We start from the raw sequence: 22412 nt of genomic DNA, 5'->3' as shown, positions 1-22412 counted from the left end.
AGCACAGGCAGGCCTGGGAATGCCAGGGCAAGCGGCGTTCTGAACCAGCTGAAGTGCCCTTCAGGACAGAAGACATCACAACCATCTGAACCGATGGTGGGCTATGACCAGTATGCCCCAGAACCAGGTACTCTGGCAGGACTGGCTTTGAATCATCCATGCCTTCCAGGGTGCCCTGAAGCTGTAGCCGGACAACCTTCTCAGCCTCCTCCTCCTCCTCCTCCTCCTCCAGGAAAGGAGGGATGGGGGTGGGGTGGTCAGGGCTGCAGGCAGAGTGGCCTGCTGGGAAGCAGCTCCCTCCTTCCAGGGGCTGAGCTTCCCCCTAAGTCCAGTGGAGCAAGGATGTCCTCCACAATGTCTCTCCGGTGGGGATCTGTTCTTGGGGGCTCCACCCCTCAGCACAGGAGCCATTCCTGGCTTCTTTGCCCTTGTGTGTTTTCCCAGCTGTTTCTCCCAGACCCCGTGCCCGCTGGGAGGGCAGCCCATGCTTGCTGGCTAAGCAGAGCCTCCACCCCCTCCCTGGCCCCAAGGAGGCGCTTCCTGGTTCCCCCTGGAAGCCCCAAGACGCCTGCCTCCATCTGCCCTCTGGCCCCGCTTCCCCCTGCCCAGCCCATCAGGCGCTGCCAGCTGGATTTCATTGAAGCCGCCTTTCCGGAAACCGGGGGTGCGGGGGGAGGCATTTTTCCACTGCAAGGGTGTGTGGAAGGGGAGAGTGGTTAACCGATGTTTCTCGGTGCTCTGAGAATGGGGGGAGCCCCAGATCCCTGCCAGGGGGAGGGGAGCAGTCTCCTCACCCCATGAATACAGGATGGGTCCTAAGCGCCCCGAAATCTCCCAAGTCCCACCTCTTGCTCTCCCAGCCGTCATCAGCATCTTCCCAAGAATGGAGACTCCGCTTGTGGTTACCCCCCCTCAGCCTGTGCTCCGTGCCAGCCCCTGGAACACCTGGGAAGGCGAAGAGGGCGCCTCCTGCACGCAGACCTCCCCTTCCCCTAATAGGGGACTCTCGCCCCGGGACGAGGCGCCTCTCCGCTGCCTCTTCTCTGGCCGGCTGGCTTTTCCTCCCGGGGTGGGGGGGTGTCGGCCTATCGGCCGGCCGGCCTAGTTCTTGGCTCTCGCCGTTACTCAGGCAGCATCGTTGGTCCTCGCGGGAAGGAAGAGGAGCTGCAAGCATGTACAAAGTGCCGCCGGCTTCGGAAAGGCGCCGTTTTCGTTCAGGCAGGGAGGCGGTCCAGGCGGGGCAGCGCGGAAGGCGCCCTCCAGCGCCCGGGCCCCCACCGGCAGCAGGAGCCGGGCCGGGCCGAGGCGGCGGGGAGGGGGCGCGGTCTGGCGGCGGGGCGGGCCTGCCTTGCATCCTCCGGGCCCGGGGCGTGGCCAGGCGGGCGGGAGTCTCTCCTCGGAGGGAGGAAGGGACGGGGAGGCGCGTGCGGGCGGCGGCGGCGGCGGCAGAGACGGAGCGGGGTCCGCGGGCGGACGGAGCAGCCGGGGCGGCATCGGGCCCTTCCTTCCTCGCTCCCCTTGGATGTCGAACCGGGAGGAGGATCGCCGCTACCGCATCCAGGTGAGGACGACGCCGCGGCGGCGGCAGGAGCTGCCCGTTTGCGGGGACCGCCGCGAGATGCTCTCCCTCCGCCTGGACGGAGCCCCGAGCTCCGCTCCCCCGTCCGCCTCCTGTGGGGCGCCAGGGCTCCGAGGGGCTTCTCGGGGACTCCTGGCGGCCCGGAGAGGAAGCCCGGGAGCCCCCCGCTGCCTTCCACGGAGAGCCTTTCCGGGTTGCCCAAAGGGGGTCTGGGGGGGGCAGGAATCGCATCCCGCCCTCCGCCCAGCCGCGCTCAGGCAGGCGCTGCGGGGAGGGCGGCCTTTCCAGCCTTGCGAGGCGGGGGCGGGTTGTCCGATCCGCCACCCCTCAGGCTGCCCGGGAAGCTCCGGCATCATCCTGCCTTGGCCCGGCTGCCCCACCCAGCTCCGGCTCTGGCGCCCGCCGCCTTCTCCCCCAGCGCCCGAGGGGTGGGAGGGAGCAGCCCCCGCGCCGGCCCGAAACTTGCCCAGGGGGCTCGCGGGAAACTTTCCGCCCTGTCCCGGTTTCTGAGAGGGGCCGGCGAGTTCCCCGCCAGGCTGGCCAGGCTTTCGGGACGCAGCTCGGGATGCTCTTCGGTTGCGTTGCTGGGAATTTCCAGGAACGGCGCTGTCTGTGCATGTGGGAGTTTGCCAGAAATCGGGGTGCGGGTCCCAGAGGCCCAAGCCTGGAGATGCTGCTGCCAAGCGAGGCCTCTTGAAGTGGGGAGACCCAGGGGAGGGCCAGCTTTCTCTCTTCGGGGTGGCCTCTCTGGGAAATTCTTCGGGGGGGGGGGGGTTGATTTCCTGCCTGACCCAGCCGGTGGGAGCTACCCAGAGAATGAGTTCCATGAATTATGCTGATGTGCCCCCCTAATACTTTCTATGATGTGCTTCCTCACAAGGACCCTTTGGGAGAGCAGCCCTGAGGCAGAGAGGCTGGGTGAGCTGCAGGTTTAGCCCCCACCTCCACTGCCCCCCATCTCCCAGAGTTTGCATGGGGGGGGTGCTACCCTCCGGCCCTTCCACCTGCCAAGCCCCAGTTGTAGGGAAAGGGGCCTGCTCAGCTCCAGGAAGAGGATGGCTCAGGTCACCCCCCATCTCTCCTGGGAAGCTTCTGCCTCCCACAGGACTCGGCCCCTGAATGCCCCATTTGCCCCCCCCCCCCAGGGCCTGGCTGCCTTGGCTATTTTAAGGCGCTGACGAAGTCTGCCCGCTCTACTTCCTTCCCTCCAGGAGACTCTTTTCCTGGGTGGGGCCGACAGAAAGCTCTGTGACATGTTCAGAGCAGGCTCGGAGAGGGGGGGGGGTCTCCCTGGCAGGCTCACTTGTGGTCAGCCTTGGAAGAAATGAGGCTGCCTCAGGGACCGATTAACATCAAGGGGGGCAGGATGAATGAGGGTCTTTTCAGGTGAATTTTGGGGAGCCCCACTTTGGGGGAAAAGCCATGGAAGAAGCCAGGTAGCATAGCCCCCACTCCCACCCCCATAATTTCCTGGGAAAGCTTTTCCACAGGAAGGTGAGTACATCCAGAGTTTAGAAAGAGGCTCCCGGGCCACCACCCCAAGGAGCCCCTCCGTGTGCAAGGAAAGGCATTCTTGTGCTGGCCCCAGCAGGGAGGCTTCTGAAGATCCCCAGGAAAGCTCTGGTGGCTCCAATGAAGGGCCCCTCCCTCCCACAGGAGCATCTCTTGGGGGTGCACAGGCAGAGGAGGGGTCTCTCAGTCATCTCCCCCCCCCCCCGCAAAGGTGCTGCTTCCATCATCTGCAGGGGGAGGAGGCTGGGAAAAGCTGCTAGAGTTCCAGTTGACTTGGGATCCAATCCAAGTAGCAGCCGGGGGGGGGGGGGGGAGATAGGAGCATCCTTGGGGAAGGAATGCTGTTTGCACTCTGCATATTACTCAGAGAATACCTGCTCATTGCATATCCTCAGGCTCAGGACCCCCGTGGGCTAACCCAGGCAGGGACCTTCTGGCCACTGGGGTTCCATCTCTGGGTCTTGGTTCGAGGAGGTGGCAGCCAGAGGGGCCGGCGGCATCTTTGGGGTCCTTTTTCATTCCTGACGCTGCAGACCCACCAGGTGGGCTCTCTTGCCGGGATCACTTTGGCCAGCAGTTCCACCATGGAAAGGCCGTGCATTGGCAGCCCACGGGAATGGGCCCTTCCCGGTCCCCTGGCTCCCCTCGGGCGAAAGGGAGGGGCTCCGGCAGGTCTGCCAGGTCCTTCCAGAGATTTCCCAGAGGGAGCCTGAGTGGCCCCAAAGCCTTCCCTGCTGGACAGCCCTTTCCCGGCTGCAACTCCCCAAAGTCCTGGGAGGGTGGGACGAACTCTGACCAGGAGGCCTGAGTAGGGCAGGGCAGTGCCGGCTGGAGTTGGGGGGGGGGGGCACTGTTTCCCTGGAAACCCTCTAGCCCTATGGGGGGGACGGTTGATCTGGGTCGCACTTGCCCTCTCCGCTCTGCCACAGTTCTCACGGGGTGGGGTGGGGGTCCAGGGCGAGCCCCAGACAAATGGGGGCTCCCACCCAGGATGACCTGGAGAAGATTACATCCTCCCTCGGCTCCTCTTGGGGAAAGCAGCCAGCAACGCTGCGGACTGGCTAAGAGATTGGGGGGGGGGGGCGCCTATTTTTAGTGTTCTCATAACACCCAAAAATGGCAGGCAGTTTTTCACACAGATACAGGCGCTGTGTGCACAGCTGGGGGAAGCTGAAGTCCAGCCGTCTTGCCCTGAGCTGGGCACTGCCCTGGGATGGGCCTCTGGGCTGGAGGGGAGCGAGGGAGAGGGGGGCCCGTGTCTCCTGGTGAGGCAGCCTCTGCGGATGGAGCCCACCACAGCTGCACTTGCACACAAGGCCAAGCTCACCTTGTTACTTTGGGGGGGGTACTGTCTTATGCAACAAGCCCCCCCCCATTTAATTAGCCGGGTTCAATAGTTGACCAAACTCCAAAAACAGATCCAGACTCAGGAAGCACCTGCTGCACCTGCCTGTTTCGGGTGCTTCAGGGCCTGCCAGCCACAGAGCACACCACACACCCACGCACACACCGAGAGAGGGCCTGCTGGGTCCGACTGTTCTGAGGTCCACACCCCCCCCCCCGCACCTGGCCCCCTTCTTCCCTGGCCCAGCCAGAAAGCACAAGGGAAGCCATGCGGGCTCCAGGGCCTCTTTGGGTGAGAAGGTGCATAGAGCTCGTGCAGCCCCAGCCCTCACACACACCCAGGCTGTTCTCTGGTGCAGGAGGCCATAAGTTCTCCTGGGTCGGGAGACGGAGCAGCAGGCCAGGGAAAGGGCCCCTCCTGTTCCCCCCCCCCCCCCCGCTCAAGGCTTGGCCTGCATTGTGGGCTTTTCTGCACTGCTGAGATGGGCAGGATCAGTGAAGTTCCTGGACTTCAGCTCCCCCAAGAGATCTCCCAGACTCCCTGGATCTCTCTGCCCTGGTCCTGATCACCAGGGAGAATCTCTCTCCCCCCCCCCCATTCCTCCCTCTCTCACTCAGGGCAGGCAGAGCTGCTCCCTCTCCCTCCCTCCCTCTTGCCCTCCCTCTTTGCCTGGGAAAGAGTCCCACCTGCCCCCCATCAGGGCCCGCAAACCCTCCAGCCGCTAGAGGTGTGCCAGGCTGCCGGGGGGGGGGGGCATCCTGGTGGCAGCTGAGGAAACAAGTCCTTCTTGGCCAAATGTTTGCCCAGCCGTGGTGCAGCTGGTGCGCTCGATGGGGAAGGGGGAGGAGGGTCGGGACACACACAGCTGTTGAGGGCTCCCCCAAGCCATTCCGGGGCAGCTGCTGGCCTGACGTGGGGGGTGGCCTTTTGTTCCCACCAGCTCCAGGCAGCTGTTGCGTGGAAGAGTTTGACTTTGCTAAAAGGCCATCTCTAAACAAGACCTCATCCCCCCTCCCCACAGACACACAGCCCCTAACCACGGCTACGTCTGGGCCCCTTTGTGCGTCTCCCCAGCGTTCCAGGGGCTTCGCTTTGTGGCCATTGTGTGGGGCGCACGCTCTGCACAAAGAGACCGGGCTGTGTCTGCTCTGTGGGGCAGAGTCCATTTAATGGCCTGGACCATCTGTGAGCTGAGGGGCACCTGCTGGGTTTCTGCAGAAACTTTCCTGTCGACTGGAAGTGTTTGCAGGGCCAAAGGAGGCCTCCCCCTCCGCCCTCCGTTGCTTCTGCCCGGCCAAACAGGCTTTAGGCAGAGTCCGGGGGGGGGGGCTTTGCACCCCTCACTGCAGGTCTTCAGGACAGCGACACTGGCAGGGGGCAGGGACGCAGGAGGGATGGAGATGGGGTTCTGCCTGCCCCCAACATTAGGGTGCCTGTGAAGCAACATGCCGCCTCCGAGGCTGGCCGCTGTTTCCAGGAGACGGGAGAGGAAGGGAGGGGAGGGTTCAGCTCTTGGCATCCTTTGCATTATCAGAGCGTGACTGAGAACCCCCCCCCCCCTTGGCATGCAACGGCTTCGAAATGGAATGGGAGAAGACCCGCTGCCCCCCCCCCTTCCGCTCAGCAGGTGAACTCTGCTCCCTCCTTGCTGTGCCTCAGGAAGTCAGAGCCCCAGGCTAGGCTGCCCGTCCCTGGCAGGGGGGCATCCCTTGGGGAGCCGATGCCCTGGGGCTCCTTCTTCTGGGAAGAGCTCCTCCTATTAGGGCTGGAAGACATCCGGTGGGAGGCCCGGGGGGGGGGCTGCCCCAAGGACTTCAGCCACCAGCTCAGGGTGAACTTTGGGGCATCTCCTCCCCCTCCCCCCCTCGGCCAGTGAATATGCCGCCCCCATTTCGGAGGTCCTGGTGAGGAGTGGCCAGCTCGGGGGTTTCCTGGGCAGTCTGGGGTGATGCTGGCCAGAGGCCGACGCTTCTGGGCACCAGAAGGAGAGTCTCGCTGAAGCCTGGACCACCCGCCAGGGCTGTGTGCGGCTCCTTCCCTGGAGGGCAGCCGGGCTCACCTGCCCTCTCTCACCTCAGGCCCAGCAGGGGTGAGCAATGAACAAACTGCGGCAGAGTCTCCGGCGCAAGAAACCCTCCTACGTACCCGAGGCCAGCCGCCCCCACCAGTGGCAAGCCGATGAAGAGGCGGTGCGCAAGGGCCGCTGCAGCTTCCCGGTGCGGGTGAGTGGCCGCCCCTTTCCTCCGAGGGGGCCCCGGCCAAAGGGGCAGCGCCTCCGGCCCTTGTGGGGGGGGAGGGGGGAGCCCCTCGCGTTTGCCTCGCAGCCAAAGGGTCCTGGTGATTGGGGCTGCGCTGGGGCCCCTCAATTTGTGCCTCGCCCACCAGTGCAGGCGGTCAGATTCTGGGCGTCCCGGGCAACCACACAAGGTGGCTCCCGCTGCCCCTTTCGCTTCCGCGGCACAAAGATCAGGTCAGGCCTGCTGACTGCTCCCCCTTCCCTCCCCGCAGTACCTGGGCTACGTGGAAGTGGAGGAGTCCCGGGGGATGCAGGTGTGCGAAGAGGCGGTGAAGAAGCTGAAAGCGGTGAGGGCCCAGCTGGCGAGGGGGCTGATGCCCAAGGATGGCTCTGGCCGGACCAGAGGCCGCCCACACGTCCCGGGCTCTGAGCAGTGGGAGTCCAGGGGACGGAAGTCCAGTTTGCAGCTTTGACCTTTCTGTAATTCGGCCTTTGCTGGTGGGGAGGCCAGATGGCCGCAGGGTCTTATTGGCCACCCAGAATAATCATAGTTGATGCTGGACTTCCTGGCCTCTTTGCTCTTTGGGTGACTCATCAGCAACTTTGCACAAAATCTGGCCGGGATTCGTCTTCGCCCCGTCCGTCCCTGAAGCCAGAGAGTCGCGCAGGGACCCGAGTTCCCACAACATGCTTGTTAAGGCTGACTTTGGGCCATGTCAGCATGTTGCGTAAGAGGAGTGGTGGGTAGGGGCCTTGTGCCATCGCTGTCTGCTACAAAACAACGTTGCTCCTTCTAAAACTTTTTAAAATAATTATTGAAGAGTTTTAGGGATTATCTTCGAATCCCAAAGGGAGCAGGCAGACTCTATGCTTCTTCCTCTGCTGCCGTTTGCCATCTGTATGAGCTGCAGCAGGGGAGCCCAGGGGCTGATCAGGGGAAGGGGATGTGCGCAGGCTTTGACAGAAAGCCGTTCTTTTGCAGGGGGGCGGGCAGGCTGCCTGTGAGTGGGGAGGGGCTGCACATCTCGGCTGCTGAATCTCCCAGAAGGCAAAGAGCGTTTTTCCCCCAAGGGGGGGGGCAGGGGGAGGGACGGAGAGGTTTCCACTGCAAACTGCAGCGTTTATAAATAATGTGCCAACAAAAATAGAGAGGGCTGACTAAGGAGCCTTTTAGGCTTTTGAATAATTTAGCTAATTAATCCGAGGCCCTGGTTCCGAGGGGCATTTGGATTGCCTGCTCTTTCTTCCACCCTTGCAAGACACACACACACCCTGCCTGGACTTTGGGGGTGGGGGGGCAGGTTTGCAGGCACAAGGCGTGGTGAGATTCCCTGATGGGACCCCACCCGTCCAGAAACTGAACATTTGGGCATTTGGCACAAAACCCAGTGCCCCCACCCCCCACCCTGCTGCCAAGGAGAGCCAAATGCCCTGCAGGCTCCTCTCCTGCTCTCCCCCCCCCCCCGCTTCAGTGGGCCTGTTTTGCCCAGAGGGGTTTGGAGAAGGAGAGGGCCTGGGGGCAAGAGGGCTTGGGAGGTGGGCCCTGCTGATGTGGTCCTTCTCCGTGGCCTCCACAGAGTGGCCGCAAATCTGTGAAGTCCGTGCTGTGGGTTTCAGCCGATGGGCTGCGCGTGGTGGACGACAAGACCAAGGTAGGCCTCTGGCAGTGGGGAAGGCCAGCGTGCCAGTCCAAGGGTGTCTCACCTTCACTGCCCAGAAATTCCTGGCCTTGACCACAGCTGGGCTCTGATTGGGGGGGGGGCATGGCAGGAGGCCCCCCATGAGCCAAAGCCAAGCGGTTGCTGGGGGCAGGGTGCCGGTCGGGGTTTGTCCTTCCTGATCTGGGCGCAAGCTCCAGTGATGAGAGAGTCCGGAGCGCATGCAGAGCCCACAAGGCAGGGAGGGGGCACATGTTCCATTCACAGTGTGGTGGGGCTGTGGCTGCCCCTTCCCCCACCCAGGACCTGATCGTGGACCAGACCATTGAGAAGGTTTCCTTCTGTGCTCCGGATCGCAATTTCGACAAGGCCTTTTCCTACATTTGCCGGGATGGCACTACCCGGCGCTGGATCTGCCACGGCTTCCTGGCCCTGAAGGACTCGGTGAGTGCTGGGTTTCCTCCCGGCAACAAGGGAGGGAGGCTCTGCTCCTTCTCCCGGCCCTCTGCCCCAGAGGGAGGGCGGTCCTGGGGAGGAGCTGCTCCTTGCCTGCTGGGCGGCTGTGGTGCCCCGCGAACCCCTCCTGGGTCTGGGAAGGTCTGGCGGCCAGCAGGGCTCTTTCGAAAGGCTGACCGGTCAGTCAACAAGGGAAACCGAGGCAGACTGTCCCATGCTGGGTCCCCTTTCCTGTCCCCCTCTGCCTCTTCGGTGGTCCTTCCAGACCCAGGGAGGGAATGGTGCACCCCGTCTGCCAGACCCTTCCCCACCCCCCAGCAGAGCCCCCCGCTCACTCGCCTTGCCCCTCTGAGCCAGGGGGAGCGCCTGAGCCACGCCGTGGGCTGCGCCTTTGCCGCCTGCCTGGAGCGCAAGCAGAAGCGGGAGAAGGAATGTGGGGTGACGGCCTCCTTCGATGCCAGCCGCACCAGCTTTGCCCGGGAGGGCTCCTTCCGACTGCCCGGGCCCCCGGCCCCCACCTCCCGCCCCTCTGGAGCATGGTCCCCCCAGGATAAGAAGAAAGGTAGGAGCCGTTGGCTGGCTGGAGGGGGCACACCAATCCACCGCTGGGGCTCTGTGGGAGCGGCACCAGCGAGACCCCCGGTTTCTTTCCTCTTTTGCAGCGGAAGCAGCTGCGGCCCCTTCGGCCCCCATCGCAGCCCCTGCCCAACCCGGCAGCGCCTCTCCTCCCCAGGGGGCCACTTCCCCAGAGGAGAAGGTGGAGGCCGGGGGGGCTCATGCCATCCCGCGCCGCCATGCCCCCCTGGAGCAGCTGGTGCGGCAAGGCTCCTTCCGAGGGTTCCCCACGCTGAGCCAGAACTCCCCCTTCAAGAGGCAGCTCTCCCTGCGCCTGAACGAGCTGCCCTCCACTCTGCAGCGCAAGGGCCACGCCGAGAGCAGCACAGGTGAGACAGGCGGGGGCTCCCAGAGGCCGTTGCCAGGGGCTGGCACTCGGTGCAGGTGAGGAGGGAGGGCAGGAGCTACTGGCCGGAGGGAGAAGGGGGCAGGGGGGGAGGGAAACGGGCCCCAAGGAACCAGCTGCATATTCTCTTCTGCCAGTTTCAGAGGGAGAGGCAGGCGCCAGCAGGGACTCGGACAGTATCTCAGCTCTCTGCACTCAGATTGACACTTCGCTCGCCCAGCCAGCTGGAGAGCCCCCCGCAGCCCTCGTGCCCGCAGAAGGGGGTAGCACAGGTACAGCCGGAGGGCCCACTCTCCCTGTGCTGGGGGGTGGGGGTGGGGGGCCTTGGAGGCCTGCTTGGGAGGGCCGCTGTTTGACCTTCGTATCGCCCTCTCCTCAGGACCCGCTTGCTCATGGGACGACCCCCAGGCCAGCCCCCTGTTCCAGCCAGGGCACAAGAGGACCCCCTCGGAGGCAGAGCGCTGGCTGGAAGAGGTTGCCAAGGCTGCCAAGGCTCAGCAGCACCAGCAGGTTCCCCAGGCCGCCCCCCCACCTCTGCCCGCCTTTCCTCTGAGCTATGAGGCAGCCCCCCTCCCCACAGGCATCTTTGCATCTCCCCACATGCCCCCCACCTTTGTGCCTGTGGGCACTGCCTACGTGCCTGCACTGCCCTTCCCTGCCCTCCCCAGCGTGCCTGTGGTGGGCATCACACCCTCCCAAATGGTGACCAATGCCTTCTGCTCCGCCACACAGGCTCCCCTTACAAATTTGGGGGTCAAGGCCAGCCCCTTCCCGCAGGCCCTCCTGGACCCCCCTCGGCTCAGAGCCAACGGGACTGTCTGGCCCTCTGAGCAAAGCCCCCCAGGCATTTCTGCCCCCCACCTCGAGCCCCCAGACCCCTTTGAAGCCCAGTGGGCTGCCCTCGAATCCAAGGCCTCCACTGCTGCCTCCAACCCCTTTTCTGGTGACCGGCAGAAAACCTTTGAAATAGAATTGTGATCCCAATTGTTAAGGTTCCCCTTTAGCACCCCATCTTGCGAGGCCGGCTTCTCTAAATCCCTGGATGGGGAGCGGCACTTCGGAAAGCGGCCAGTGGGACCAGGAAAGCTGCCCCCAAGAGACGCAGGGAGCCAGTTCCTCTCCCGTCCAGGCCGAGGACGGGCGGCCAGTAGGAAACCAGGGTAAGCAAGAGGCCCCCCCAGGCCTGCCACAGCCTCCGGAGAGCAGAGGGCGGATGGGAGGGGGTCTCTGCTCTCCCCCCACCCCCGTTGTGCAGCAGCAGCAGCAGCACCAGAGCATCAGTAACAGCTTCCATCTCCCTTTGGGGTGCTCCACTCTGTGCCTGGCAGGCCCCCTCCTCCTCGGGCAGCTCTGCCCTCCTCTTCCCAAAACCTTTGTAGAGCTGCTGGGGAGGCTCTGGGTGCCTCCACTCCCCCCCCCCCTCCAAGGCTGCCTGTGGTTGGGCCTGAAGCTGCGAAGGCGGCTCCTTTCTCTCCAGAGGCCGAGGGACCCTTCCTCAGGCTGCACATGGGGGACCTCAAACAGGGTTAGGGTACTACATCCCCCCACCCACCCACCCAAGAGCAAAAGATTGGATTGATGGGAGATCCATGATCCCTTTTTGTCGGGGGTGGGGGGGGAGGGGAGGAACTGGCTTTCCTTTCCAAAACTTAATAGTGGGGGGTGAGCTTGTTGGCATGGTTATTGCAAAAGAGGTGCCCCCTCCTCTCAGTTTTGGCTGGGTTGGAGAAAAATTCTTCAGGTTAATCTTGTTACATATTCCCAATTTTGGGTCTGGCAGGGTACTAGTCCTCAAATCACGGGGGGGAGGGGGGACACAGACACACTCCCATACATTTCAGGATGCCTGGCCTTGTGAGGCTCCTCTCCTTCACCTCAGTCATCCAAGCATGGGGAGTGGGAGGTGGGGAAGAATCCCTCCCAGATGCAAAGGCTTAGGAAGACTTTCTCCCTGGGGGGACCTCAGGCTCTCAGGAACAATAAGGCTGAGCGGGGTCATCTGGAAGGGGCAGCCAAGGGAGGACTAGGGTGGGTGGGGGTGTTCCTTCTCCAGTGGGACAGCCAGCTTCAGGCAGGCTCTTGAAAGCAGCTGCCTCCCCCCGCTGCAGCTGCCTCCCACATGGCTCCTTGACCTCCTCAGTGTCCCCCCCCTCCTCCAAAAGCAGAACTGCCCTTGCTTCCCCCCTCCCCCCTCACCTTGGGCGAGCAGAGAAGATGGAAGCCGAGGATTGCCTCTCCTGACCAGACTGCCCGGAGGTTTCCAAAAATGGCAGAGGGTATTATTTTTTATCTTATTTTGAAACTTTTTGTATTAAAGAATCCCACCTATTTGTATTATATAATAAACAACAGAGCCAGTAATATAATACCCCATTGCAATGCTTGTATCTCTTATGGGGGGGAGGGGGGTGTTGAAGGGGGCAGAAGTGGGAAGCCCTGAGCCTCTCAGCATAAGAAACGGAAACGTGGGCAGGGGGCTTCTTGGCTTGGGCCCATTTGCAGCCTCTGCAGTCCTGTTGGATACTTTGGGGGCTGAACCAAGGAGGTTATGGGGTTTTGGTGCCTCCAGGACCAATTTTCTGGATTGGTATGCCAGGACATCTTCTGCTGCCAACTGATGGTGCTCCTGCCAATGGTGCCCACAAACGTGGCTGGGAGTCTGTTACCTTCCCAGCCAGGCCTTGGCTTCTCAGGCTTGGCCCCTTCCCCATTTTAGCACCCTGTGGAGGAACCCTTCAGCCTGGACTCGGTTGCTCCCGAGGAGCCAATGCGTCCCGCAGGAGCACTGAGGCACCCTGGCCAGGCCGCGGTTACGCACCCCCCCACCCCCCGCAGGACCAGTCCCAACATAGCCAGCGGGGGACGTCGCCTGAATCCGGGGTTTTAGCGCAATTGGAATCCGAGGCAGGGGGGTTGCGGAGCGGGCAGCAAGGCCTGAAGGCAACGGGACCTCGCGATGCCGCCTTGAGGGCGCCCCGAGCGCACAGCTCCCGTTTCTCCGCTGAGCGGCGCCGACGAAGGAAGAGCGAAAGCGCCCAGCGGAGGGGCGGGCGGGCAGGCAGCAGAAGCCCCTTCAGGCGCCTTGGGCAGCGCGGGGGCAGCCGGGCGGCCGAACGGCTGGTGGGGCTCGCGGAAGGCCGCCGCCTCGCTTCCCACCCAGACCTCCGCCTCTCCCCGTCGGGGCGCCTGGCCCCCCAAATCTCGCAGCGCTCTTGCGCGAACCTCTGGCAGGGAGGCCCTGGCAGCCCCGGGGAAGAAGGGGCGAAGGCCGCCGCCGGGACGCCTTTGCCCAGCGGAGGGGGCGGGGGAGACCCTCACCGGCGGCTTCTCGGGCAAAAGACCCAGGCGGGAAGGGCCGAAAGAGGGGCGGTTGAAGCCCCCACCCACCCACGGGTCCTTCGAGGGCGTTCCCGGCTCAGTTGAGTGCAAGCCCCCTCCTCCACCCGCCCTCACCCCGGTCCTTCGGCAGGAGGGCGAAAGGGGACGGGGGAAATGGGTGGAGGTCGCCGAGCGGTGGAGAAACTGCGGGGCTGCTCGACCTGCTGCCCTTAACCGAGCCATTTCATGCCCGGAAGCCCTCTGCACATGCTCGGGAGCACCCCTGTCGGTTCCGGAGCCTGGGTCGGTGGCTCAGTGCGACTCCTGCAGCCTGCGCGGACTTGGCGTCGCCGCGGCCGATTCGGCGTTCCCCGCTTGCGGTCGACCCAGCAAGCCCGGATTGCGGCCTTGGCGGTCTCTGCTCCGCGCCGAGACCCCCGCCCGCCCCACGGCAGCCGCGCTGCACCCGGCAAGGAAGGGCGGCTTCTTGCAGCGATGCCATTTACAGTGCGATTAATGATCCCTCTCCCGTTTTTTTAATATCCCCAACCCTCCTCCCCCCTCCCCCCGGAGGTGGGTCTCCCAGCTGTCAAACGCACGGCCTTGTGGGAGTTGTAGTCCTCCTGTGAGAGATGCCCGCTTCCCATCCCCAGCGGGTAAAGCGCTTGCAAAGGAAGGAGGGGGAAATATTAATGCCAAAAAGTGTGTGTGGAGGAGAGAAGTCTTTTGTAAGACCGAGACTACATTCCCCATGGTGCACCGGGCTCAAAGGAGCTGCACTGTGATTGGCCCCCCTTGCTGCAAGCTGCTCGAGAATGAATAAAATTGTACAGTATATTCCGATGTGAGAGGTAAAAAAGGGGGGGCTGGGAAAAAGAAAAAGAAAGAGAGAATAGAAAGGGGGATCCGTGGCTTCTCCCACCAACCCAGCCAGGCTGGGTGAGGCATTTTCTCCCGTATCAAAATGGCCACAGCTGTGCACAAGTCTATCAAATGGTGAGTGCCCCACATCTGGGGGGTGGGGTGGCACGATTCCCCGGCAGGCACGAGGGGCAAGGATCCAAAGGGGGGGGAGGGGGGTGGCTGGAGTCTCCCTCCCCTCCCCTCCCCTCCCCTCGCGCGGCGGGGGCTCAGCCGTTCCGGCAGCTGTTCCTGGCCAGAGGAGGAGGAGGAGGAGGAGGGAGGGGGCAGACGGGGGGAGCGAGAGGCTCGGTCTGCCTGGTTGCTGGCAGTGCAGATGGGCGCGGGGAGGGCGCTTGGTGCCGGGAGGGTTGGGGAGGCATCGGAGAGGGGTCCCCGCGGGGAGGTGACTGCGCGTTCGGCGGATCGGCACCAGCGTGGGCTGGTCTCGGCGTCCTTCCCGTTGTCCCGCGTGGACGCCTGTCGGCACGCGTGTTGCAGGAGGGCTAGCGGAACAGGTGTGCCCGGGGAAACAGGTGCCGGCCGGGGCTCTCCCCAACAGGACGCCACGGCGAACCGAAGCAGCAGGCGGCCCGGCCGCCGGGGTGGGGTCCGCTACTGCTCTTCCCCGCATTGTTCGGTGCCGGAGTTGTTCAGCCTCCCCGTGGGAGGAACTGAAGGCGCCCCGCACCCCCCGGCCGTCCTTGGGCCTGTCCAGCAGATGGGCAGAGGCCCCTTAACGCCGGTGCCTTTGAGCCCAGACGCTGCCGAGACAAAGTCCCCGGGTCCCCCCTGGGAAGGGGCCTCTCGGGCTGCTTCCCCAGGAGAGGGGACGCTTCCAAGGCCAAATGGTCTCCTCCGCCCCCTTTGCTCCCAGGCCAGCCGCGGCCATCGCCACTTCCTCTTGGGGACCAGCTCTGTTTGCCTGAGGGGTGGGAGGGGACGCGGGAGTCCCGTGCCCTGCCGCCTCTGGGGCCGCGGGCTCGCTCCACGCTGCGGCCGGCGGCGGCGGCGGCCTTCTCCAGCCCCTGCGGGGAATCCCTAGAGCCACTTCCTCGGCTCCCAGCAGCTTCTGATCCGAGTGCTGCTGGGAGAGCCGCGCCGGCGACCGGGTCGGGCGAGGCGCGCTGGCTAAGGGCCGGGCCTTCTCTTGCAGCCTGGGGGAGGATTTCTACCGAGAAGCCATCGAGCACTGCCGTAGTTACAACGCCCGCCTGTGCGCCGAGCGCAGCATGCGCCTGCCGTTCCTGGACTCGCAGACAGGGGTCGCTCAGAACAACTGCTACATCTGGATGGAGAAGACCCACAGGGGCCCAGGTGCGGAGATGCCCGGTGGGCACTGTACTTAATGATGACCCTCCCCCGGGGGCCACGAGAGCCGAGTGACTAGTTGGGGGGGGGGGGGGAAGAAGCACAAACTCTGACTTCATGAGGACTAGAAGCCTGAAACCTATGTGCAGAGAGGCCTGTAGGTGGGCATTCCCCACCCCACACGGGGTGGTGGTGGTGGTGGTCAGTTCTCCTTCCTGACGTCCCTGGGCACCATGGTGACCAGAGCTCCTTAGTGGAATAAGAGCAGAGAGAAACGCAACCTGTCTTTAAGGCACTCCCCCCATGCCAAACAAAATGGCAGAAGGGCACGGCAACCCACCTACCCTTCAGCTTCCCCCCAGATGCCATGAGGCTGCTCCGCTGAGGCTCCTTGCCAACCTTCAGGTTCCAGAGGAGGGAAGTTTGCCCTCCTACTTTCTCTGCCAAGTTCAGGGAAGATTGTGGGCGTCTCTCCTGCAGGCCTGGCACCCGGTCAGATCTACACCTACCCAGCTCGCTGCTGGCGGAAGAGGCGGCGGTTGAACATCCTGGAGGACCCACGGCTGCGGCCCTGTGAGTTCAAGATTGGTAAGGAGCTGGGGAGAGAGGGGGGCAGAGAGCGTTGCCCTGGGTGGGTGCCGTATCTCCAGCAGGCCTTCTCTACGGCTCCCTGGCAAATAATGGCCACTGGGACCTTCTGGAGGCTTCAGAGCAGCAAGCGATGCCAGTTGCCCACTAAGTAAGAGAGACCCATTTTGGGCTGTGGCTGAATGGGAACTCTGGAAAGACCCGATCAGAACTTTGAGTCATGGTTTATGGAAGGACACATCGAGTGCGCACTGGGGAGGTGGGGAGCCTCGCTTAGCAGCCGTGGCAGATTATTTAGTTGTTAAACAAACTACAGAGCTGCCAGTCCCTCAGAAGGAGCTCTGGGCACCCAACAAAAGAAAAGCAGCTGCGGTGAGGAGACGGTTGAAAACAGGCCCCTTCCTCCTCACTGCGTCCCCTCTCTCCTGCCTGCAGCCTCTCACCTCTCATCTTGCACAGGTTGAAGTGATCCTGGACCAGCCATGGGCAGGGGATTCCAGCTTGCCAGGGGGGGGGGGGGGGGCTGGGGCAAAACTGCTGTTCCCTCAGGCCAAGCCCTTGGGGAAACACTGGGTGTGAGGAGGGGGGGGAAGAGGAAGGGGCCAGAGGCAGGAGCCCTGGGGGGGGGGAGTGAGTGAGCAGGAGCTTGGCCTGCTCTGCAGGTTCTGGGTGCGAACTACGCCAGGTGTTCCTCTGGGATGAAGGATCTCTTCCTGGCAGGAAGCAGCAGCCGGGGTCGGTGGATGGGAGGGGGCCATAGTGCCACAGGGAAGACCAGAGGAGGGGCTCCTTCTGCCTGACCCTTCGTCCTCTGCTTTCCCCCAGATTGTGAGCCCCCCCTGAAGAAGGAGGCCTCGCTCCCTGAAGGGCCCGTCCTGGAGGCCCTGCTCTGTGCCGAGGCGGGAGACAAGAAGCCGGAGCTGAAGGAGGAAGAGCTGATCTTAGACTGCCCGGTGAGGGAGGGAGGGAGGGAGGGAGGGAGGGGGAGGGCAGGGTCCCCCCAGGCCCTCCGGATGAGGGGAGAATCTGGGCCATCTCCTCGCTGCCCCCCCCCCCCCGTCCCATCCTCCCGCCTTGAGTGTCTGCAGGCCCTTCAGCTGAGCCTCCTCCTCCCTTTTCTCACAGAAGGCTCCTCTGGGCGAATTCCTGCACGATTTGGACCCGGAGGACCTTGAGGAGGACGTCCCCCGGAGGAAGAACAAGGCCAAGAGCAAGGTGGGGCCGGCCTCTGAAGGGCAGCCGGGGGTGGCGAGGGGGGCACGTTTGGCTGGCAAGAAACATACGCTGGGCATAAGGAGCTCGAGCCTTCCCCTCCACCCCCCAGGGCTCCATTTGCCTCTCTAGCACCCCAACCCCAGCACCTTTTCTACACCTTAGAAAATAGGACCTTCACCGATGGGAAAGCTGGAGAGCAAAGATCCCTTTCAGGCAGGGTCAAGAGAGAGGCCCTCGTCCCCCCGGTGGCAGCTGCTTGCTCGGCTCACTGGCAGAACCTCCAGCAACAGAGGCAGTCTAGCTCCAGGCCTTCCGATCAGCAGGCGGTGGGCTTCCTCAGGGCACCTCACCGGCTGCTTGGGGAGGGGCTGCTTCAGTCCAAGGCCTCCCACCACAGCTGCCTTGGGGCCCCTGGAGCCTGGGGGCCTCCTTGGTTGTCAGCCTGGGCAAGGGGGGGGGGCCCATCAGAGGGGCTCCTGGCCAGCAATCGCCTCCTCACAGGGGGTGCACCTCAGATGGCGCCCCCCCCCAGGCAAAGACCCAGAGGGGAGGAGGGGCAAGGAAGAATGGGGGTCTGCTTGGGGGGTGGGGAGCCCCTTTGTCTGGCACAGCCACCCCCCTCCCCCGGGGGGCTGCCAGGGGGATTCTGGCACGGGGCCTGCAGTTCCAGGGCTGTTCCTCGGTTGTGAGGAGGGCTCAGTGGGAAAGAGAGGGTGGGGCCCCCACCAGAGTTGCTCCCAGTCACCCAGGAAACTCAGAGCAAAAGGCCAGAAATAAAAGGAGGTGGAGAATTGATTCCAGTCCTCTCGTGGGGTGTCGGGAGCTGGCAGCAGAGTGGCCAAAAGGGGCCTCTGGCCAAAAAACAGGGAAGGTTGGGGGGAGAGGCCCTTGTGCAGGGAGGGTCTCCCGTGAGCCTCCCCACCAGTGCTCATGAGGCCTAGAAGGCTGCCTTCCTTTAAGAGTCCTGGGAGTCCCTCACTCTCCTCCTTCCCCACGCAGGCCTATGGGATCGGAGGGCTGCGGAAGAGGCCAGAGGCGGCCCTGATGGAGGACCGGGACAAGCCCTACGTGTGTGACAGTGAGTGGGCTTCCCTCTGGGAGGGTTCAGGGGGGGGGTGGTCCTGGCCAAGGCTGGGGGGGGGCGTTGTTTGGGGCCTGTCCCACCGGGCTGACTCCTGCCACGAGCCCCCATGTCCACCCAGGGTCCCCGATGAGAGGCAGGAGGGGGAGGGAGGGGGACAGGGCGGCCAGGAGAAGGAGCCTGCGGGGGCCCCTTGGCAGCCGCCCAAAGCCCCCCAGGGGAGAGGAGAAGCCGGGGGGGGGGGGACACCTTGGGTGCCGTCTGGGCCTCAGAGATTTTCTGGGCTTTTCAGTCTGCGGGAAACGCTACAAGAATCGTCCTGGACTCAGCTACCACTACACACACACCCACTTGGCGGAAGAGGAAGGGGAGGAGGGCCCCGAGCGCCACACCCTGCCCTTCCACCGCAAGAACAACCACAAACGTGAGTGTGTCCCTGCCCCCCCACCGCCCTTTGTGCCAGGGATGCGCCCTGCCTGCAGCCCCTCCAGCGGGTGAGCCAGCCTGGGCCCAGGATGCAGCCCCCCAAGTGCGCTTTCAAGGGTCCCCCCGAGGGACACAAGCGCAGCTCTTGGGGAAGGGGCTGCCTTCCACGGGGAAGCTCTCAGCTCCAGGTCCCGCCAGGGTCCCCAGCCTCCCGGGAAGGCCCCTGGCCCAAGACCCCCCCCCTGCCGCCCTTCCCTCCTTGCCTTGAAGGGGGCGGAGGTCCCAGGCTCCTTTGCTAGGACTGTGGGGAAACGCCCTAGAGGCCACCCCCCCCCACACCGAGGAAAGCGTCCCCCACCCCAGTGGAGCTGCAATGGCTGGAGGTTTGGGGCTGGGGGGGGGGCTCCCCAAAGTTGGCACATTCCAGACTGACAGGCAGCCTCCTCATCCTCCCTGCTCATCCACCACTGAGGGAGGGAGGGAGGGAGGGAGGGAGGCGCTCCAAGAATCTCCCACCCTGATGCAGTTGCCATGGAAACACGGTGGGCGAACTTGGCAGGTGGAAGATTTCCAGCTTGGGCTCATCCAAGGATGGGGAGACGGGTCTGGGGAGACAGGCTGGCTGGGGAATGGGAGCGGGAAAGGCAAGTGGGTGGGGGGAGCATTCATGCTTGCACACATATGCAGGTGGAGACCTCTGAGCTGGGCCTTCTCAGTCTGTGTGTGTGTGTGTGTGTGTGTGTGTGTGGGTCTGTGTGTGTTTCGGGAAGGGAGGGGCTGGAGGGGCGGGAAGAGGAAGGGCTCTTCCTCTGAGAAGGCTGCAGAAATGGGACCCCCCTTCCTTTTGGGGGGGGGGCGTGGAAAGCCTCTGCAAGCGGGGGCGCCGGATGAAGCCTTCTCCGGATCCCTTCCCCAGACCTGAGGGGAGGGGGAGGGGGAGGGAAGAGGCCGCCCCTCCCTAACAAAGACATCCCCTCCCCTGTCTTGGTGGTTGCCATGGAGATCCCAGCGCCGTCGCTGGAGCACAAAGCAGTCGGGAGGTTGGGGGGAGGGGATCCCTGGAGAAAAGGGGCCGGGGGCCTGCTGGGTGCCCCCCCCCCGCCTCGCCCGAGACCCGCCTTCCTCTCTGCCGGCGCCGGTCGCGGAGTCGCTCGCTCGCACCGCCCGAAAGCTCCCTCCCGTCTCCCCGCGCCCCCGTTCCTCCCCAAAGCAGCTGGGCCGCCGCCCCTTCGGGAGACCCGCTTTCTTGCTGGCTCACCTGCTCGTCCCGACAGGCCGGAGGTGCGGAGGCGGCCAGCGCCCCTCCCAGCCCTGGTTCCCCGATTCAGATCCAGCCTGTTCCTTCTCTTCCCTGCGCTCACGTCCCCCTTTCCCCTCTCTCCTTCTTGCCATCTTGCCGGGCTTTCTCTAGAGTTTTGCAAAGAGCTGAACTGGGTCCCAGAGAACCAGCGCAGGCACGCAGGTAAATCCCAGGGCAGCGCTGAGAGGTTGGAGGCTGGGAACGTGGGGTCTGCCTGGGACCCCCGTGCGGCCTCCCCCCTGCCCCCCCCAGGGGCCTCTCCAGAGTCGACGGGGGTGAGAGGAAGCGCCCCCCCACCTGTTTGTCCTGCGGTCAAAGTCTCCCTCTGGGATCAGCCTCCCAGCCCTCCTCCGAAAAGCGGCAGGGGAGAGCGCGGAAGGGCAGGCGGCTTCCATGAGGCAGCTTAGCCACTGCCAGATTTTGCTGTGTGCCCACCTACCAGTGCAGGCTGCCCGAGGAGTGCCCTGGTGGCAGGTTCTGGCAGAAACTGGGCGCTGCGGGTGGGGGGTCTCTGCAGTGCACAGCCAGGTGCTTGCTAGGCACCCAGGCGAGGCGGAGGAGGCCGGAGCGAGGGACTTCCAGCCTCGGGAGAGCCGTTTGGGAGTGAGCGAGCGAGCGTGTGGCCGGCTGGATGTGTCAACCCCCTCGGTGGGTGGGGGGTGAAGACAGAGGGGCGTGTGGGCCCACCCCTGATTTCGACCTCTCCTTGCTGTTTTGCAGCTAAGAAAGCTCCGGATGGGACAGTCATACCAAATGGTTATTGTGATTTCTGTCTAGGCGGCTCCAAGAAGACTGGCTGCCCAGAGGACTTAATCTCCTGTGCTGATTGTGGACGCTCAGGTGAGCCGGCTCAGCCTCTGGCCAAATGGCGGCACCTGCGGGCATGATGCAGCTACGGAGTTTGGGGTCTCCTGGGGACCCATGGGCCCAAAACTTCGCTCCCCCTTTTTTGAGGGAGGGAATAAGACGGCAGTTGGGAATTTGGTGGCTACACACAACACAACGAATGGGGATTGCGAAAACCCTGCTCAGCCTGGCATCTTTGTGGCTTGGCACGGTGCCTATGCCCAGCACTTTTACTGGGCATGTGGTAGGATCTATTTTCGGAATCTTCCTTGCCACCTGTCAATAACCAAGTGAAGCCGGTTGTGTGATGCTCAACCAGCAGAGTCCTTGTGGCCCAGTGACGGGACTCATCCCTGGACCACACAGGTGCCTCCAGGTCCCCTGACGGCGGGTGTAGGGAAAGCCGCAGGGCTTGTGAGCTGTAGGAGAGCCTTGGGGTTGTGGGTGTGCGAGGCCAGGGCTCCCTGTCCGCTCCGGTCCCCCTCCAAAGCTCTTGTGGCTCCCCCTGCTGGCCGGCCGGCCCTTGGGGGCCATTCCGGATGGGAGCCCAGCCTCGCAGGTGGAGCTGCGGAGGCAGCTGCCCACCTCAGGGGCTGCTGGTTCTTCCCCCCCACCAGGGCACCCGTCGTGCCTGCAGTTCACGGTGAACATGACGGCCGCTGTGCGGACCTACCGCTGGCAGTGCATCGAGTGCAAAAGCTGCAGCCTGTGTGGCACTTCAGAAAACGACGTATGTGAGCATGGAGGGAACGTGTGGCTTCTCAGGTCTCCCCGCAGAGAGGGTTGCCTGGAGCTGCCCGCCATGGCCTGCAGAAAGCGTGGCGCTTTTCTAGGCCGTGGCAGGCGCAGTCATGGCGGCCATGGAGGGGGGGGAGGGTTGCTTCCCCTGCCCCTTGGAATAGGGTCCCGGATGCGCCTCTCAGTGGCGGCCCCTTCCTCCCCCCCCCCCAGGACCAGCTGCTCTTCTGCGATGACTGCGACCGCGGCTACCACATGTACTGCCTGAGCCCACCGATGGCCGAACCCCCTGAAGGTAAGGGAGCCCCAGCTGGACGGGACAGGGAGGGGCTCCCTCTGCGGAGAAGGCCAGGCTGTGACCCCCGGCTGCTTTGGCTTGCAGGGAGCTGGAGCTGCCATCTGTGCCTGCGGCAGCTGAAGGAAAAAGCCTCAGCCTACATCACCCTGACCTAGGCTCAGCCTCAACCCCCCACCAGCCTCAACCCCCCCCCCCGGGACGCTCGAATTGTACTGCAGGCCACGCGCGGGAGCTGTGCAGGGCCTCCACCCGGGACTAAGGAGCATCGAGGTCTGGCACCCAAAGTGTTGATGGGCTCCTGCAGTGGGACCGACACCTGTCACTCCTGGCCCCACTCAGGCCACCCCAGTGGGGCCAGTCCACACAAAGCCATATGCTGGGGGGGGGCAGAGAGCAGCCCCTCTGCACTGGTGGGGGGGGGGGGAGCTCCATCCCTCCAGACTGATGCATGTGATGAAAGTGTTTGCCTTTGCTTGCAAGTCCAGAGGCTTCCTACCTGGAGGGGAGGGGGCCACCCTGGCCGTGGACCCCCTTCCTGCCCGTGGGAGCAACCTGCAAGCCTTTGAGGAGAGTTGGGACCAGCCGGCGGGACGGGGGTTGGGCTGAGGGAGGGGGAGCCGAGAGCAATGGGGGGGTGGTAACCA

General features: G+C 64.0%; 2 protein-coding genes across 7 annotated transcripts; both read left to right on the top strand.

The window, feature by feature from the left end:
• The first annotated feature begins 1427 nt into the window (after window positions 1–1427).
• On the top strand, window positions 1428–12063 carry NUMBL (NUMB like endocytic adaptor protein). The gene is made up of 9 exons (XM_032227130.1): window positions 1428–1561; window positions 6515–6658; window positions 6945–7019; window positions 8250–8324; window positions 8634–8774; window positions 9144–9348; window positions 9449–9730; window positions 9885–10019; window positions 10127–12063. Exons 2-9 carry the CDS (start codon window positions 6533–6535, stop codon window positions 10723–10725), a joined length of 1638 nt encoding a protein of 545 aa, XP_032083021.1. The 5' UTR covers window positions 1428–1561; window positions 6515–6532; the 3' UTR covers window positions 10726–12063.
• A 1729-nt stretch (window positions 12064–13792) lies between these two features.
• Window positions 13793–22373, top strand: DPF1 (double PHD fingers 1). Of its 6 annotated transcripts, XM_032227836.1 has the most exons (12): window positions 13793–14061; window positions 15122–15282; window positions 15757–15864; window positions 16690–16817; window positions 16990–17079; window positions 18079–18157; window positions 18453–18584; window positions 19998–20048; window positions 20607–20726; window positions 21350–21462; window positions 21684–21765; window positions 21853–22373. In XM_032227836.1, exons 1-12 carry the CDS (start codon window positions 14030–14032, stop codon window positions 21921–21923), a joined length of 1167 nt encoding a protein of 388 aa, XP_032083727.1. In that variant the 5' UTR covers window positions 13793–14029; the 3' UTR covers window positions 21924–22373. The 6 variants fall into 6 exon arrangements, with proteins under 6 accessions (XP_032083727.1, XP_032083723.1, XP_032083726.1 ...); XM_032227832.1 differs by lacking the exon at window positions 19998–20048 and having other exon boundaries at window positions 15757–15849; XM_032227835.1 differs by lacking the exon at window positions 19998–20048 and having other exon boundaries at window positions 13796–13916.
• Window positions 22374–22412: the final 39 nt, after the last annotated feature.

Source organism: Thamnophis elegans, chromosome 12 (assembly GCF_009769535.1).
Source record: "Thamnophis elegans isolate rThaEle1 chromosome 12, rThaEle1.pri, whole genome shotgun sequence".
Classification (NCBI taxonomy): domain Eukaryota; kingdom Metazoa; phylum Chordata; class Lepidosauria; order Squamata; family Colubridae; genus Thamnophis; species Thamnophis elegans.
Note: the sequence above shows the minus strand (reverse complement) of the source record. Positions and strands in the feature narration are given on the sequence as shown.

Coding starts and splice junctions, on each gene's coding strand:
- DPF1 (XM_032227836.1), top strand. CDS start 14,030: ATGGCCACAGCTGTGCACAAGTCTATCAAATG. Junction 18,158..18,452: donor CAAGCCCTACGTGTGTGACA/GTGAGTGGGCTT, acceptor TGGGCTTTTCAG/TCTGCGGGAAACGCTACAAG. Junction 20,049..20,606: donor GAACCAGCGCAGGCACGCAG/GTAAATCCCAGG, acceptor GCTGTTTTGCAG/CTAAGAAAGCTCCGGATGGG.
- NUMBL (XM_032227130.1), top strand. CDS start 6,533: ATGAACAAACTGCGGCAGAGTCTCCGGCGCAAGAAACCCTCCTACGTA. Junction 9,349..9,448: donor CCCCCAGGATAAGAAGAAAG/GTAGGAGCCGTT, acceptor CCTCTTTTGCAG/CGGAAGCAGCTGCGGCCCCT. Junction 10,020..10,126: donor CGCAGAAGGGGGTAGCACAG/GTACAGCCGGAG, acceptor CCCTCTCCTCAG/GACCCGCTTGCTCATGGGAC.